Source organism: Poeciliopsis prolifica, unplaced genomic scaffold (assembly GCF_027474105.1).
Source record: "Poeciliopsis prolifica strain line A6 unplaced genomic scaffold, Auburn_PproV2 SCAFFOLD007, whole genome shotgun sequence".
Classification (NCBI taxonomy): domain Eukaryota; kingdom Metazoa; phylum Chordata; class Actinopteri; order Cyprinodontiformes; family Poeciliidae; genus Poeciliopsis; species Poeciliopsis prolifica.
Genome location: NW_026562382.1, coordinates 6,458,140 through 6,473,165, shown reverse-complemented (window position 1 = coordinate 6,473,165; position 15,026 = coordinate 6,458,140). Strand labels below are relative to the sequence as shown.

General features: G+C 39.2%; 3 protein-coding genes across 6 annotated transcripts; 2 read left to right on the top strand and 1 right to left on the bottom strand.

Moving 5' to 3' along the window:
• Positions 1–261: 261 nt before the first annotated feature.
• Positions 262–7,944, top strand: LOC129361464 (pyrimidine-specific ribonucleoside hydrolase RihA-like). 3 transcript variants are annotated; one of them, XM_055032323.1, is made up of 8 exons: positions 262–382; positions 1,339–1,393; positions 1,469–1,577; positions 1,735–1,922; positions 3,741–3,920; positions 3,987–4,098; positions 4,822–4,958; positions 5,789–7,944. In XM_055032323.1, the coding sequence occupies exons 1-8, from the start codon at positions 321–323 to the stop codon at positions 6,125–6,127; spliced, it is 1,182 nt and encodes a 393-aa protein (XP_054888298.1). In that variant the 5' UTR covers positions 262–320; the 3' UTR covers positions 6,128–7,944. The 3 variants fall into 3 exon arrangements, with proteins under 3 accessions (XP_054888298.1, XP_054888297.1, XP_054888300.1); XM_055032322.1 differs by having other exon boundaries at positions 1,729–1,922; XM_055032325.1 differs by lacking the exon at positions 1,339–1,393 and having other exon boundaries at positions 272–382; positions 1,729–1,922.
• A 750-nt stretch (positions 7,945–8,694) lies between these two features.
• Positions 8,695–13,768, top strand: si:dkey-4e7.3 (uncharacterized protein LOC402865 homolog). Of its 2 annotated transcripts, XM_055031829.1 has the most exons (7): positions 8,695–8,765; positions 9,066–9,161; positions 9,302–9,489; positions 9,601–9,780; positions 11,349–11,460; positions 12,256–12,392; positions 12,498–13,768. In XM_055031829.1, exons 3-7 carry the CDS (start codon positions 9,310–9,312, stop codon positions 12,843–12,845), a joined length of 957 nt encoding a protein of 318 aa, XP_054887804.1. In that variant the 5' UTR covers positions 8,695–8,765; positions 9,066–9,161; positions 9,302–9,309; the 3' UTR covers positions 12,846–13,768. The 2 variants fall into 2 exon arrangements, with proteins under 2 accessions (XP_054887804.1, XP_054887805.1); XM_055031830.1 differs by lacking the exon at positions 8,695–8,765 and having other exon boundaries at positions 9,054–9,161.
• Positions 12,963–14,920, bottom strand: LOC129361133 (cytochrome c oxidase assembly factor 5). Its single transcript, XM_055031831.1, has 3 exons — positions 14,674–14,920; positions 13,392–13,475; positions 12,963–13,313 (listed from the first exon to the last, which is right to left on the bottom strand). Exons 1-3 carry the CDS (start codon positions 14,773–14,775, stop codon positions 13,272–13,274), a joined length of 228 nt encoding a protein of 75 aa, XP_054887806.1. The 5' UTR covers positions 14,776–14,920; the 3' UTR covers positions 12,963–13,271.
• Positions 14,921–15,026: the final 106 nt, after the last annotated feature.

Here is a 15,026-nt window from a genome sequence, read left to right as displayed (position 1 = left end):
TTATGGCCCCTTTCAATTATCTTCAACATCCAGAACCAGCACTCTGGATTGATACAAAATGAAAACACCAAAAAAGACATTTACAGAAAGAGAAATATTAATTACTTTTAACAGAATGAAATTACAAACATTAAATAAACTATCTCTGAAAGTGAACAAAATGTGCAATACCGGTTATTTCCAGAAGGTGGCAGTGATGCAAACACTGATAATTAAAGGCTGGCGGGAAAGTAGAGGAAGAACAAGAAGGTTGACCCGGAAAAAGAAAAACAGACAACAGGCGACAGCTGTCAAATGCCACTGACTTCATTGTGCTTTAAATGTTACTGAGTAGGTTTTTGCCGCCAGTCGCATCTCGTATTATCAAGACCTCCGTGAAAAGGTGAGACTTCGCTTTGTGGCCTTCAGCTGATAAACGAACAGTGACGTAGAAACAGTTTCACTTTCCTGCCTAGTTTGTTTCCTGGTGATTGAGCCACGTAACGTGCTTAAAGAAAAAAAAAAGAGTTTCCGCTTTTAACATGTCCGTGGTTCTCGGTTAATAAAGATATTTAATGAGGGGTTCCGTAGTTTTTGTTAATCCCATGTAATTCTCGAGTCTAATCTGAACAGGTGTTGTGTCGTTTTTGGTCTCCACCCATTGATTTACTTTACAGCGCGCGAGTTTTTGACGTCAGTGGCGCCAAAAATAAAGTAGAAAAAAAGTATATGTTTAGTCCATTTAGTTTATTTGGAGGGTTTATATTTCATGAAGGAGAACTGTATTCGTCTCGAGCAGAAAATCAGTAGATGGTTGCAAAAGCTGAACAAGAAAAGGAGCAAAGTTGACCAACTGGTATAGAAGTTAATATGCACAGAAAATGTTACTGAACTAAAATGTAGGAACAGATGCAATGAAAGTAAATTACATTCATAAATATAGTCATTTTAAAAAAATCTTCAGCGTTTTAGTTCCTGTTTTTTATGTATGGAATTAAGTAAAACAAATTTGGTGTTTATCTTCTAATCAAAGCTGATGGACATTATCTGACTTGTAATAGTCGGTATGAATTTAAAGTAAGCAGAGGGAAACAGCAAAATGTTGGAAAAGAAACTAAAAAGATAATTTCATAACTCTTTTTGTTGTTCTCCAGCAATTGGGCTCCTCAGCACCTAATTACATGTTAATATCTACTGCTTTTATTCTTTTAAGTCTTTAATGTAAATTGAAAGGAGCTCATAAATTTTGATCATGACAAACTATGCAATCAAAAAGGACAAAGGGAATCGGTTCAGGTTCTTCCATTGAAGTCGTTCCAGTCAAACTATTCCTCTGTACTTATCCTTCTCTTACTGCAGTTTCTCTTTCCATCCTGTGTGGTCGACTTGCTGCAGTGTCCCCACTCAGCAATGGGTAAGTTTGCTCAGGCTTCACTGAACAAACTCTGACTCAATTTACAATCCACTTTTTTTTTTCTTCCTCACACAGGAAAAAATGTCACCCAAGCGTAAAAAGAGGAAAAGGACGCCTCAGATGGATGCAGAGCAGAACAGCCAGGAGAAGATACAGCAAGGTCCTCAAAACTGGATGGAGGAAGGTAAAAGACGTATTCACTGCTTTTATGCTCCACCCCCAGAAGAAAAGATTTGACCATAAGGGTTTGATAGTTTCCTTTTTCTGGTTAGAAGGAAGAAGTTCTGCTTACTCAGTTACTTTTTGGATTAAACGGGATGTGTTCTGTCTGTGAGTTTCAGGGGCCAGGGTGATGAAGAAGCTCCTGGTGGACGTGGACTGCGGCGTGGATGATGCTCAGGCCATCATGCTGGCACTGGCCGCCCCCAATGTGACGATCCTGGGCATCACCTGCGTGCACGGGAACACCACGGTGGAGAACGTGTGCAAGAACGTTCTGCGGGTTCTCCGGGTCTGCAATAAGCTGGAGGTGGGTGCAGAACCAAAACCACAGAGTCCCGAGAGAGAAATCATTATAGTCATTTGAGTAAAGTTAGTGTTTATTTGAGATATTTACATATTCTCTGTAATATTTTTGCTTTTTTTTCTGTTATTAAAAAGCATGGTTAATCTTTGACACATTGGAATAACATATTTTAAAAGTTATTCTACTGTATAAAGGTTTAGGCAGGGGACTGTTTTGTTAAATACCGACCTTTCATTCAGCACATCAGAGCTGAATAAACCAGCTTTTTACCCAAGACAATAACCATCTGAATTAGTTTTTAAATAAAAAGTCTTTATAATGTTTGATATTTGGAGCTAGAGATTGCAATCAGCATCTAAAATGCCACATTTCTGGAATGTCCGTAAAATGTGAGCAGTAATTGTGTTGAAGGACAATAATAAGTCATTGGAATCATGTGAAAAGTCACAATGTTTAAATTTTTCTGCCTAACAATGAGTTCCTCAAGTCACATGATTTAGAAAGAGAAGTGGACAACAAGTTCCTCTAAGTTTACATCTCAGTTTTACACCACTTCCTTCCTTAGCAATTAAAGTTTAAAAGAAAAAGTGTGTTGAAGACCAAACTGAGATTTATTTATGATTAAAGGGTGTTGTGGTCATTGAAGTTTGATGAATTTTGTTCTCGTTTACAACCACAAGTTTTAATGTATTTTATTGGGATTGTGTGGGATAGACAACACAAAGTAACACATAAATGGCCTCATTTGTTCTGATACCCATAAATGAAATATACCACAACTAGCTGCCTTTAGAAGTCAGCTATTTGTAAATTAAGACTAAGTCAGCTGTTCTCAGAAGGTCGTAGATGTTTATTGACCAATCCCTTTTTATGATTCCAAGATTGTGGAAATTGAGGCAAAATAATTTTTTTCACTCTGATGCATAATTTTTAGTTTATTGCAAATTTTCCTGCCAAAATGTTCAAGACGTTGGGTTGAAGTGATGGCTAACTCTCACCTGCAGGTGGCGGTATTTCTTACTCGGACTACCCTGGTGACTCAGCATTACTTGATGTCAAGTAGGACATTAAGTATCAAAACTTGAGCCATTAAAATTCTTTAAAGAATAAAAATGTGCATGTATTCAATCTTTCATATTTTTTCTTCTGTATCTAGATTTTTGGAAGGGCTTTAATGAGGAAAACTTATTAAAAATCCCTGGCCAATATTTCTAAAGTAGCACTATAAAAATCTATAATTTTAAAAATCACAAAAACAATCATGAAATCCCAGAGGGACTGATTAGCGAACATAGTTGAACATCATCATAATAAAGGCCAAGGAGCACAGCAGCATCAACATCTTCATCAAACTGGTGTTAATGGAAAAATAAAGCCATTAAAACCATTTGCAGTCACACATTATGTTGAAGAAGAAGCTGCTAAAAAATTAATGACATTTTGAATCTGAGGCAAGCTTCAAAATTGCTGTTCACAAGTGGCATTTGTGGAAAGCTTGAGCAATTTTGCTGCATAAAATGCAGTTTTTGTTGTAACACGACAAAATGTAAGAGGAAAAAAAGCTAGCAGTATCTTTTCTGGAAAAGAGTTTTCACTTAGTCACACATTCTGATTATCTGATGTTTTCACAAAGGATCCAGCAAAAAAATTCAGTTTCGGTTTATTCATTCACACACAATCCAAAAAGACCATAAGCCATAGGATTTAGCTTAGACATAATAATGATGATGATGTTGGCATTGCATCAGACCAGGATAAGATGTTACGTGATAAATTTGGACCAGTACATTCCTCACCAGTGCTCTTGTTTTCATTTGCTAGATTCCGGTGTTTAAAGGTGCTGCTAAATCCCTCCTTGGCATCAGAGTCGGCGATGAAAACTTCCACGGTCAGGACGGCCTCGGAGACGCCCCCGACGCCTGCGCTCCTGGTCCGGACCTGATTCAGGAGGAGAACGCCGTGGCGGCCATAATCCGGATCGTTAATGAGAACCCTGGAGAGGTGAGAAGAGCTGAGTAAAACTTGTTACTGTTCGTTCTGCATTTTCTGAGTCTGTACGTCGCCCAGGTGTCGTTGGTTGCCACGGCGCCCCTCACCAACCTGGCTCTGGCTGTGAGGATGGATCCAACTCTGCCAAACAAACTCAAAGGACTCTACATCATGGGAGGCAACACGAAGTGTGAGTGAAACACTGATGGATATAGGATGAAATATTTTCCACTTTGATGTGTTTGCAAGCAAAAATAAAGAATAAACTGGGAGAGAAATGACCGAGACTTAAATCTGGTAAGTCTCCTTCCAACAGGAAGTGACACGTCTAGTTCGGGTTCATCCAGAAAGTCCTGCCTCCCTCAAAGCACAGACTTCTGAGCACTTGGGTCTGGTGTTTCTGTGGTTTCTGCAGTGGAAACACGTTTAGGGAGAGAAACTAACCCTGAAAACTATTCGTATTTGTTTCTGTGGGGAAAATGCACATCACCTTAACCAGACCATGTATTCTTCACTTAGCTATGCATAAATTATGTTGGTCATTATGAGTGAGTCCGCCTCAGCTGACTGTGTACTTTTATTCTGATTCAGACTTTATGCAGAAAAGAGATTTACTCTAAAGAATGGCTAGTTTTAATTTTTTAAGAAAAAGGCAAAAATCCCAAACTTCTCCTAACAGCCTGTGGGAATCTCTGCTATTGTGTAATAACATATTTCCTCTTTAAGTCAAAAATTTCTGTTATTGTAACGGATATATTCTCTACTGTTGAAGTAGTTTTGCAAACTAATTACATATTAGGATTTATTTCATGGGACTTGCTCTCCCCTTCGTCTCGCATGCATAATGTCGGTTTGATCTTACAGAACTTTAATCTTCTTCTCTTTTTTTTTTCCGGGTTCTTCTCTTGTTCAGCACGAGGGAACACCACGGTGTGTGGCGAGTTTAATTTTGCAGCCGATCCAGAGGCAGCGTACATCGTGCTGAATGATTACCAGTGTGAAACTTACTTGGCGTGCTGGGAGTTCACCTGCTACAGCCAGCTGCCCTGGGTAAGACTCGTTTCAGCTCCTAAATCTAATTTGTTGTGAAACGAACCAAACTATCCACCACAACTGAATTACTTAGAATATTGTGTCATTGTGAAGGTCCGGAGCCACAAGAGGCTTTCTGGACCTTCCACAGCGGCTCTTATTAAAGTGATAAAGAACCAACTAATGTATTTAATTAAAGATATAACATGCAGGTTTTGGCAAACGTTTTTTTTTTTTTTTTTTTTTATTCAAAAATTTTACAAAATATTCACAACACATTAGGTAGAAATATATAAACTTTAGAGGAAAGAAATTATTTTTTTCATTCAATTTTCAACAAATATCAACATCCCATAGAAAAAACTGGATCCCTGCCACTTTACTTCAACATCTTTTGCATTTTTCTTTGTTTTTAAACCTAAAATTGTAGATAGAATGATGGTCCTTTTAAATGCTTGAACACATTTTCTATATTTATTAAAAAGACCATGTAACATTTGTAGCTCTAAATAAGGGTTATTTGTCGTCTTGTTTTAGTTTTACTGCCGCTCAGATGTCCTGAGGATTTGTTAAACATTTTATTTTGCATTTTATTCACAATGTCTTGTGTGTACTTGATGTTTTAGCGGAGTCTTTCTTCACATTGCTTTTTCAATCAATGACACAGACACATTATAATAATATGTCCTTCACCTGAGTTCATCCAAGGTTGATTTATGACACTTACAGATGTCATTTTTTGTTCCTCCAAGCCTGAAAGACAAAAAGCAAATACCTACCGGATGATTTCCCCACCCTATTTTTCTATTTATAACCTGTCCAGTTTGTGCCTGCTGTCATTTCTCCAGGACTTCTGTGACGCCTGGTTGGGTCAGGACAGCGACAAAGCTCGCTTCATGGCGAAGATCTTCCGCCACAGTATGGAGGAGGCCAAGAAAAACAGCGGCTGCCTGGGTTTCACGGGCTTCATTTCCTGTGACTCGTACGCCATGGCGGCGGCGGTGGACGACTCATTCATCACAAAAAGCGATCGTTATCCAGTTAGCGTTGAACTGACGGGAACTTACACCAGAGGAATGATGATAGTGGATACTCTAGGACTGCTAAAGAAGACACACAAAGCGTGTATTATGAAGAAGGTGGACATTGAGAAGTTTAAAAAGATGATGATGGCAGCTTTGAAATGACATCTGCGAATGGAGGGAACTTAGTTTCTTAGGTGGGTCTGACGACTCAGTGATCCAGGTAAAAGCCTGACCATTTACACCTGGTATGGAATCCATCATGAAGGATCAGATCTCAGTACTGGTGACCAAAAAGTGAAACAACAGCCGGTGTGTGGGCAGCTGATCATCAAAATGCAGCCAAGAAGGCGAAATCATCTTAAAAACAGATGGAGTGAAACTATAGAGAAATCAGAACTGTATCCATCTGTATGTTTTTCCACTTACCTGAGATTTATCCTTTATCTCCAAGAAGGTAAACTGTGACATCGCTCCCCTGCTTGATTTCTCATTCGTATCCCTCGACAGTGGGTGAAGATCTGAACCTAAATAAACACTTTTATGACCGCAACAGACCAGAAAAACTTCCTAACCACAAGAAACTTCTTATTCCCTACTTATTAAACCTTGAACTCATCATATTATGACCTGTAACCTGTTTCTTTGCAGAAGCAGTTTACTGCTGTGGAGCTTTTTGTCTTTTGCTCATTTCTTTGTTTAAACATCAGAGTAAAAACTGCTGTTTGATTCGAGTCCATTCAGGTCAGTTTGGTGCTTCTCGATCACCTCTGACTTTGCTTCAAGAAAAATGCCCTCAAGACAAAATGTCTGTGCGTTAAAGGTTGATTTCCTGACATTTACTCACTGACACAAAACCGGGAAACAGCAGAGCAGCACCTTTTCTAACTACCAAGCGCTGTACACTTACTTTCCAACTTGACTCTCACTACCTCTGCTGGTATCTTGGAGGCAAAAGGAAGGACTTCATCATTCAATCATGAATAACATTTTGTGTTGCTTTGGACTTTTACTAGGACAGCAACATGGCATGTAGACATTATGGGTTGGCCTTGAATGGAGATTTGAAAGAGTCTTCAGCCTGAAGTTTTCGTAGAGGACCTGTAACGTTTTATTGTGTATTTCCTAGATTTGTGTTTATTGAAAATAAGTTAACTCCAGACCACCATGTGCAGCTACATAAAAACAATAATAAAAATGTTTCTTGTATGGAGGGGGAAATATGATTACTGTGCTCCAACTGTAGAAACTGTCAAAGGTTGTGGTTAAACTTGAAGTGTTAACTTTCTAGGGAAACCAAACTGTAGAATAAGCTCTATAAACGGTTCAAGGTTCATTGCTCACATTTTTTTTAAAAAAGTTTTTGTAGTACTTCTTTTCCAATTTTGGACAAGAAACCCCGTCTACTTCAAAAATAAATAAATAAATAAATCAGAGGTGGCATTAGATTTTTCTTGTGTATAAGAAATGCTGAACATTTTTATGTGGAAAAGTTGTGCATTAACAGAAATCTAAAAATGATATTTTAAACAAGCTTCTTTGTGCCTTTGATCTGATTTAAACATAAATAGTCATTTACGCCCAGCATTCATTTCAAGGACCAAAAACATCCTGGCTGCACATCGGACACTAAGCTGCATTTGACATGAGAGCAACCTCCTGTATTTTAGAGAACCAGTCTGCTCTACAAATGTTGAATCACATTAAAATGTGTTTTTGTTTCAAACGTTTTCTGTAATCTCCGGTCCAGCTCGTTTATCCCCGTCGACATAATGTTCGAAATATCTCCATACTGTATGTGAAACTTTCAAAAGGAAGTATGCTGAGACTTTTATTTTAAATGGGAATAATGACACTTTTGTCAGAGTGAAATGTGATTTAATGGTTTCCCTTCAGTTGAGAAATTTTAAACATGTCTAATGCATATCAGGGTAGTTTTCTGTTATGGAAAAAATAAATAAATAAATTTGTTTTCTTTCTTATAGGTCCCATTATTCTTTGTTTTATATTTTATTGTCTGTCTTCAAAATTAACAGTTTTTAAGTAGTTATTTTTATTTAAGTCCTTCAGCCAGTTTTCTTTTGTCATTAAATCTCAGCATTTCAACTCTTTAGTTGATTCTTGAGTCATTTCCACCGCCATTGTAATATCTAGAGTATGTGAAAAGGTATTTGTCACCTCTACGCATCTATACTGATATTAAAATCTTTCTGATCACCAAACAAATGTTTATATTGAACAAAGGTAAGTAAAGACAAAAGTCTGTTTTCAAATCACGACAGGGAAACAAGCAATCCAAACCAACCTAACATCTGATTTCCTCTCTTTTTTATGAGCTCAGACTATGTTTGATTTATACTGACATTTGTACAGGATCTGAAACATGTTAATGTTGCAAAAGAAAAAAAAAAAAGCAGAAACTGAAGGAATATGGGGGCGGGGGGATAAATAGGTTTTAGCCGCACTGAGTGAATTCTACATCAGCACAAATCCAAGAAAAACAGAGACAGGAGTATATTCAAACATTCCTTTATTATAAAGCATCTTATGATTTTTATTTAGAAAGCTTCTTCTGTAAATTGTCTGTACTTAACACAAAGCGCATGGCAGTCTGCTGAGAATTCCCCAAAAGGAACCTAAATTATTCTGAGAGGAAGAAGTAAAATCTGTCAGCAGTGACGTTGTGAGTGATATTCAGAAACCTCCCAGCTGGAGCTGCAGTCTGCGGCGGAGACGATGCAGAACTGACCCTTCACTTGAAGGCAGGACATCTCAGACTTGGGACATTTCTGGGCGTGTGCAGGTACTGAACAGAGGTCACGCAAAGTGACCTTTGCCCCTTATTTCAGCTATTTTCTAGGAATCAGGGTTCATCTTTGGTTTTAGTGTGCTGATGTATGGACTATATTCAAAAACATTGAATCTGTACCAGTGATTCTGAAGGCTATCATCTTTAATGAGTTCCCCAGATTTACCTCTAAAGCACATTGTGTTTTTCTACAGTCCACACCACAAACAGTCTTCTACTGTTGAGTAAATTATTAATTAACATCTGGCTTCCTGTTTTGTATCTTTCGTCATGTACAACCTGCTTGTGATTCAGCTGGTTTTCCGCTCAAAGGTTGTTTTCAGCCGACTGTCCCTGGCTACATTTAGTCAGGAACGTCAACCGCTTCATACTTCCTACATCAAGTTCCAGGTATGTGCGAATGTTTCAGATCGTTTGTGAGGATCTAGTTAGACGTTTCCAACGTCCAGTTTTATGGTACATTCGAACTGTATTGAAAACTAACGTTTTGAGGTTGTTTCTGAGTCAGACATGAACGTGTGCTCTTGCAGGGTTCAGGATGACGAAGAGGCTGCTGGTGGACGTGGACTGTGGCGTGGATGACGCTCAGGCCATCATGCTGGCGCTGGCCGCCCCCAATGTGGAGATCTTGGGCATCACCTGCGTGCACGGGAACACCGCGGTGGAGAACGTGTGCAAGAACGTTCTGCGGGTTCTCCAGGTCTGCAATAAGCTGGAGGTGGGTCAAAGTAGTCGCACTCATTATCTCTGTTTAGTGCTGTTGCATATTGGAAGTAGTTCTCTTTGCGTTGCACTGAGTTCTCGCTCATGTTTTTTTTTGGGGGGCCAGATTCCAGTCTTTAAAGGCGCTGACAGGCCTATCCTTGGGAAAAGACTAAATGCGGGATCCTTTCACGGGAAGGACGGCCTGGGCGACGCTCCTGACCCCGACGCTCCAGGTCTGGACCAGCTTCAGAAGGACAGCGCCGTGTCGGCCATCGTCAGGATTGTTAACGAAAACCCAGGAGAGGTGAGAGACGCAGGACTGTCAGATCGTTTCCTCCTCATGTGCAGGTTCTGAACAGAGGTCACGCAAAGTGACCTTTGCCCCTTATGTCAGCTATTTTCTAGGAATCAGGGTTTATCTTTGGTTTTAGTGTGCTGATGTATGGACTATATTCAAAAACATTGAATCTGTACCAGTGATTCTGAAGGCTATGATCTTTAATGAGTTCCCCAGATTTACCTCTAAAGCACATTATGTTTATCAATGTGAGTTTTAAAGAACTTTAGGTAGCAAACAGCATTATGAAGATCAAGAAACAGAGACTGCAAAAACAAGATTCATAGCTTCAAACTGTTCAGTGTGAATGCACCATCCTCACTGTGAAACATTGTGGTGGCAGAGTCATGCCACGGTGATGCTTATTTCAGCAGAAGCAGAGAAGCTGGTTTGAGTTGGTGTGACGGTGAGCGAACTCCGGACAACGACCCTAAACATACCGCCAGAGCTGCATTCGAGTGGCTCACATAAAAGCATATTCAAGTGTTAGAACGGCCCAGTCAAAGACCAGACAACAAATCAGCTGAGAATCTGGGGCATGACTTAAAGATTGATTGTCATAGATGTTGTCTATCCAACCTGAAGTCTGTGTGATTTACCGTGTGTGAATACTTTAGCTGGGCTTGTTCATGGTGTGACGACTTAGTGCCGGGTTATAGCCTGAGAAAACATTGGAAGGATTTCAAACTCAGCAAATCTGAGCATTCTTTTTCATGGGTGATGGTTCAAGAAGCAGAAATTAAAGATTTAAGCTGCAGAAAAGACCCAAGTACATGAAAAGGGTTTGGTGATTAGTATGAATTTTAGATGAAGTAATGTTAAAATTATGCCTGCTTGGTACTGAAAAAAAACACCCTTCAGAAAGATAAAAGGAAAAACTTCAGTTAAAATGTGAATGCTGATGTTTGTGGTAAAATACACAGATAAAGTCACAAAGATGGCTTCATGTACTGCAGTTTTATGAGCGACTGTGTACTCTGTATTGTGTGATGAAATGAGGGCACATGATTAAATATTACATTTTTTATCAGGAAATGTTTACATATCAGCGTTTAATCTCATCTTTCTTCTTTGATTTTGGAAAAGAAAGCGAAAACATCAGATATCTTTCTGGTTTTTAGGTCTCCGAATGACATTTTAGAGATTTGGGAACATCTTGAGCATCAACTTGTGTAGATTTCCAGGGCTGAGTTACTGGGCAGCTGTTTTGAATGTCCATCATCTTTTAGTGTTTTCCAAACGTTTTGAGTCCACTTCTGATCCCTTAGCAGACTTATAAACCGCTAAAGTCAAACTAAACATGTCAGGTTTCTAAATGCTACTTTCATAATATTAAGCAGGAGCAGATGTAGAAGTGTCTGCATTTGTTCCACACCAGAAACAGCATTTTATGTATTATTATCATTCTTACATGTATCATTATTGCATGAATTGTTTCAAAATATCCATGCGTTTATGTAATAATTAAAAAATAATAATAATAAAGTTGTTTTTTTTAGGGTGTCCTTCTTTGTTCATGTTGTTACATCTCTCAGGTGTTACTGGTGGCCACAGCGCCCCTCACCAACCTGGCTCTGGCTGTGAGGATGGATCCGTCTTTGCCGGCCAAACTCAAAGGACTCTACATCATGGGAGGGAACACTGAGTGTGAGTGAAACTGATCACTAGTTTCAAGGAGCCGACTTTTATCACAGCTACAGGGAGCTCACAGTAAATCAGCGTAAAGTCACAGACTTTTATTTTTACTCTGAAAGTTTACTGACAAATATGCTTTTCGGGGTTACACTGGGTTTAGTACGGCAAGCATTTTCAAAGTAAGAGTGCCACAAATTCTGGTTTTATTAATAGGCTGCGTTTTTTTTTTTAAATAATAAAGCGCAGAAGAATTGGCAAACTGGATGCCTTTCTCTTAATAAGGCAAACAGGCAAAATCCTCTTAAAGTTTTGGATATGCAATTATTCACACATCTTCCTACAGAAAACCTGACTGCTTTATTTTATTAATTAAAACACTGCAGGTTTGACTCATTGTTGAGCTACTAAAAAAATTCACAGTAACATTTTGTGATTTTATTTCTCAAATGTGAAAACTTTTGTGGTTTATAGTATTTAAGATATATTTCTCGTCACTAGTCATTTAGTTGAAAAGGTCGTTTTTGAGAGTTTTTTTTTTTTTTACATCAGTTTTCACAAATTTTGACGTCCTACTGAGAAAATCCATCCTTCTTCTTTTAGATTACCAGTAAATGAAATGGTGGTTCTTAAAAAATGTTTATTGATATTATCAGTTATTGTTTTTGTACAAAATGTTATGCAATATTTGCTAAATGTCTCTAAATGTGTTTCACTTTGCTGGACTGAAGACAAAAATGAATCTTTGGTTTGTAAAAGTTGCGGCGCTCTGGTCCAAACTGACTTTTGTTTTGTGGTTCTGTTCTGCAGCCCGAGGAAACACCTCGGTGTGTGGCGAGTTCAACTTCACTGCTGATCCAGAAGCTGCATACATCGTGCTGAATGATTACCAGTGTCCAACCTACTTGGCCTGCTGGGAGTTCACCTGCTACAACAAGTTGCCTTGGGTAACCTCTCATTTCCATACTTCCTCATAAGCGGATGAATGTGACTCATTATCGTTATTTATCTACAGTAAACGTTGCAGCTGCTGAACGTTTTCGTTTCTTCAGGAGTTTTGCGACGCCTGGCTGGCGCAGAACAGCCACAAAGCTCGCTTCATGGCGAAGATCTTCAGCCACAGCATCGAGGCGTCGAAAACCGAACGCTTCGAGAAAGAGTTCATCGCGGGTTCAGGCCTGATTTCCTGCGACTCGTACGCCATGGCGGCCGCCGTGGACGACTCCTTCGTCGTGAAGACCGACCAGTTCCCGGTTAGCGTGGAGCTGGCGGGCACGCACACCAGAGGGATGATGATAGTGGACACACTGGGCTTACTGGACAAGACGCACAAAGTTTTTATCATAAAAAACGTAGACATGGAGAAGTTCAGGAAGATGATGATGGCGGCTCTGAAATGAGAGTCTTAACTTGATCCGGTGGTCGGTGCTGTCCTCCACATTTTTTGTGGTTCATTTAGTTTTTGTATTGTAAAACCCAGTTACCTCAACAACACAATGACTCCACTAGACAAACCCTTGACTTTGGTCATCATTTATTTAAGTTGATGATTTTCATTCAAAATAAAAAATGTTCTGACAAAGAACGAAAACATGTCGAACGCTCCAACTAATGAGAGCTCTCGTCTTTTCCCATGTGAAAGATCATTAATCCTGCTGTGGGTTCTTTCACAACCTGTAGTTTGTTGCTACTCTTCCCCACCTGTGCTTCACATGAGGTGTTCATAATGCTGAAGATGCAGCATCACACACGTTGCTGCACTGGCATCAGTCAACACAAGCATACAAACTGTTCAGTCTTGTCACCAGGAAACATTCGTTGGTTCCTCAGTATCCCTTCCTCCCTCTGAATCGCGACCTTGTGTCCAGCTGCAGATAGAAGATGTTCAAAGTTGTTTGTTTTTATTCAACATTGAAGGCTTTGTGCCAAACAGCTGACTGACTCACCATGGACCTCTTGCACTCAAAGAATGAGGTCTGCAGCGCTTTGCAGTGGCCTTCCTTTAGGCACTCACTGGGCATCTTTCCCTCCTGGTGGACAGAGGGACACCTTAAAACACTCCGATCTATACTGAGGCAATCACAAGAGCTTTTAGAAAGGCCACTGATTAAGTTTTATGCTTTGAGTTGAAATTACAAGTATTTCTTCTTTACTCAATTTTGTGGCATCAAAGAAACTTATTTTAATTGTCTTAAATAGAAGATGTTGCAATATGTGACCCTGAAGCGTTACGCTTTTTCTTCTTTGGAAAGGTTTTTGGTACAAATGTTCTGGTCTGTTCTGATCAGAAATCAGTAATGATCAATAAAAAGAGGTTATGTCACTTTTGTTGTATAAGTTACTAAACTTTACATCAACAAACCAATTGACTTTTCTGTATTAAGGCCAGAGAGTGAATAGCATTCATAAAAAGTATCCACTCCTTTTGATTTCTTTTTTGTTGCTTTTACAAATCAATCTTGATCAATATAATTAGCTTTTGTGACAAAAATGAAGATAGAAAAAAAGCCTTATATATCAAAGTGAAGACTTATTTCTGCAAAATTAGGACAATTAAGCAGAAATATGTAACATAAAATAAGCTGCATAAACCTCGACTCTGTAAAGTGATTGAGCTAATTCAATAAAGGTCCAGCCAATTGGTAGCTGGTAGAATCACAATGAAGGGAATGCAGGTCACATGAGAGCAATGAGCTTGTTTCAAGTGATTATAGTTCAAAAACACTTGTCTGGACGGTCTAGCCACTTATTAATCAGTATTCCTGGCTGTCATTACAACATAAAGACAAAACAACACTCCCAGCATATCAGAGGAAATTATATTGAAAAGTATAAATCAGGGGGTGGATACAAAAAAATCTCCAAGGCACTGAACAGTCCTCGGTTAATTAATCGATTCTGTTTGGGGCTACAAACATTTTCGCTACAATTTACAATTTGTTGCACAACTGCGTGCAAAGTTAAGCTAGTAAACCATACCTGAAATACCTTTAAATAGACATTTGGTTAAAAAAAAAAGACTTATTTAACTAGGTCACTCCTAAATAAAGCAACTATTCTCTTAAAATGTCACATGAATTAGACACAGCCTCCAATTGCGCTGTGTTTTTAATTCAAGAGTCCGTAGGGAACGTGTTTGGATTCAGCTGTGTGGTCTTATTTCCTGGCCTGTCCAGGTGTAAACAGTGTTTTCATTTTAATTGGTACCTGAAGGGTGCACCACCTTACCTTCACTACGCAGTCGTGCTGAAGGAGACAGGCCTTGAAGTCCTCTCTGATGCCGGCGCAGGCTCTGGTGTCTTCCTCTTTATCCTCGTAATATTTAGGCATTTTTCAGAAATCACGCCAACAACAAGAACACACACTTAACAAACCGCGGGCTGCAATAATTCACGCGTAAACAGCGGCGACATGCAAATGTTATGAAATACTGCGAGCCGCCATGATTGTGAAAGGCATGACGGGAAGGCGGAAGTACACGTGCATGCTGGGAACGTTTGTAGTTTTTTTTTATTGCCTGCACTCATGTAACGTTCGAGTGAATTTCTGGCCGTGTCGTGCGTGTTTTAAATAAAACCTGG

What these genes read in the sequence shown, in the direction of transcription:
- LOC129361133 (XM_055031831.1), bottom strand. Translation starts at nt 14,775, where the DNA reads ATGCCTAAATATTACGAGGATAAAGAGGAAGACACCAGAGCCTGCGCC. An exon ending in AGCACGACTGCGTAGTGAAG is followed by an intron (nt 13,476 to 14,673) that starts GTAAGGTGGTGC and finishes TCTGTCCACCAG; the next exon opens with GAGGGAAAGATGCCCAGTGA. An exon ending in TTGAGTGCAAGAGGTCCATG is followed by an intron (nt 13,314 to 13,391) that starts GTGAGTCAGTCA and finishes TTCTATCTGCAG; the next exon opens with CTGGACACAAGGTCGCGATT.
- LOC129361464 (XM_055032322.1), top strand. Translation starts at nt 321, where the DNA reads ATGTTACTGAGTAGGTTTTTGCCGCCAGTCGCATCTCGTATTATCAAG. An exon ending in GGGTCTGCAATAAGCTGGAG is followed by an intron (nt 1,923 to 3,740) that starts GTGGGTGCAGAA and finishes TTCATTTGCTAG; the next exon opens with ATTCCGGTGTTTAAAGGTGC. An exon ending in CATGGGAGGCAACACGAAGT is followed by an intron (nt 4,099 to 4,821) that starts GTGAGTGAAACA and finishes TCTCTTGTTCAG; the next exon opens with CACGAGGGAACACCACGGTG.
- si:dkey-4e7.3 (XM_055031829.1), top strand. Translation starts at nt 9,310, where the DNA reads ATGACGAAGAGGCTGCTGGTGGACGTGGACTGTGGCGTGGATGACGCT. An exon ending in AGGTCTGCAATAAGCTGGAG is followed by an intron (nt 9,490 to 9,600) that starts GTGGGTCAAAGT and finishes TTGGGGGGCCAG; the next exon opens with ATTCCAGTCTTTAAAGGCGC. An exon ending in CATGGGAGGGAACACTGAGT is followed by an intron (nt 11,461 to 12,255) that starts GTGAGTGAAACT and finishes TCTGTTCTGCAG; the next exon opens with CCCGAGGAAACACCTCGGTG.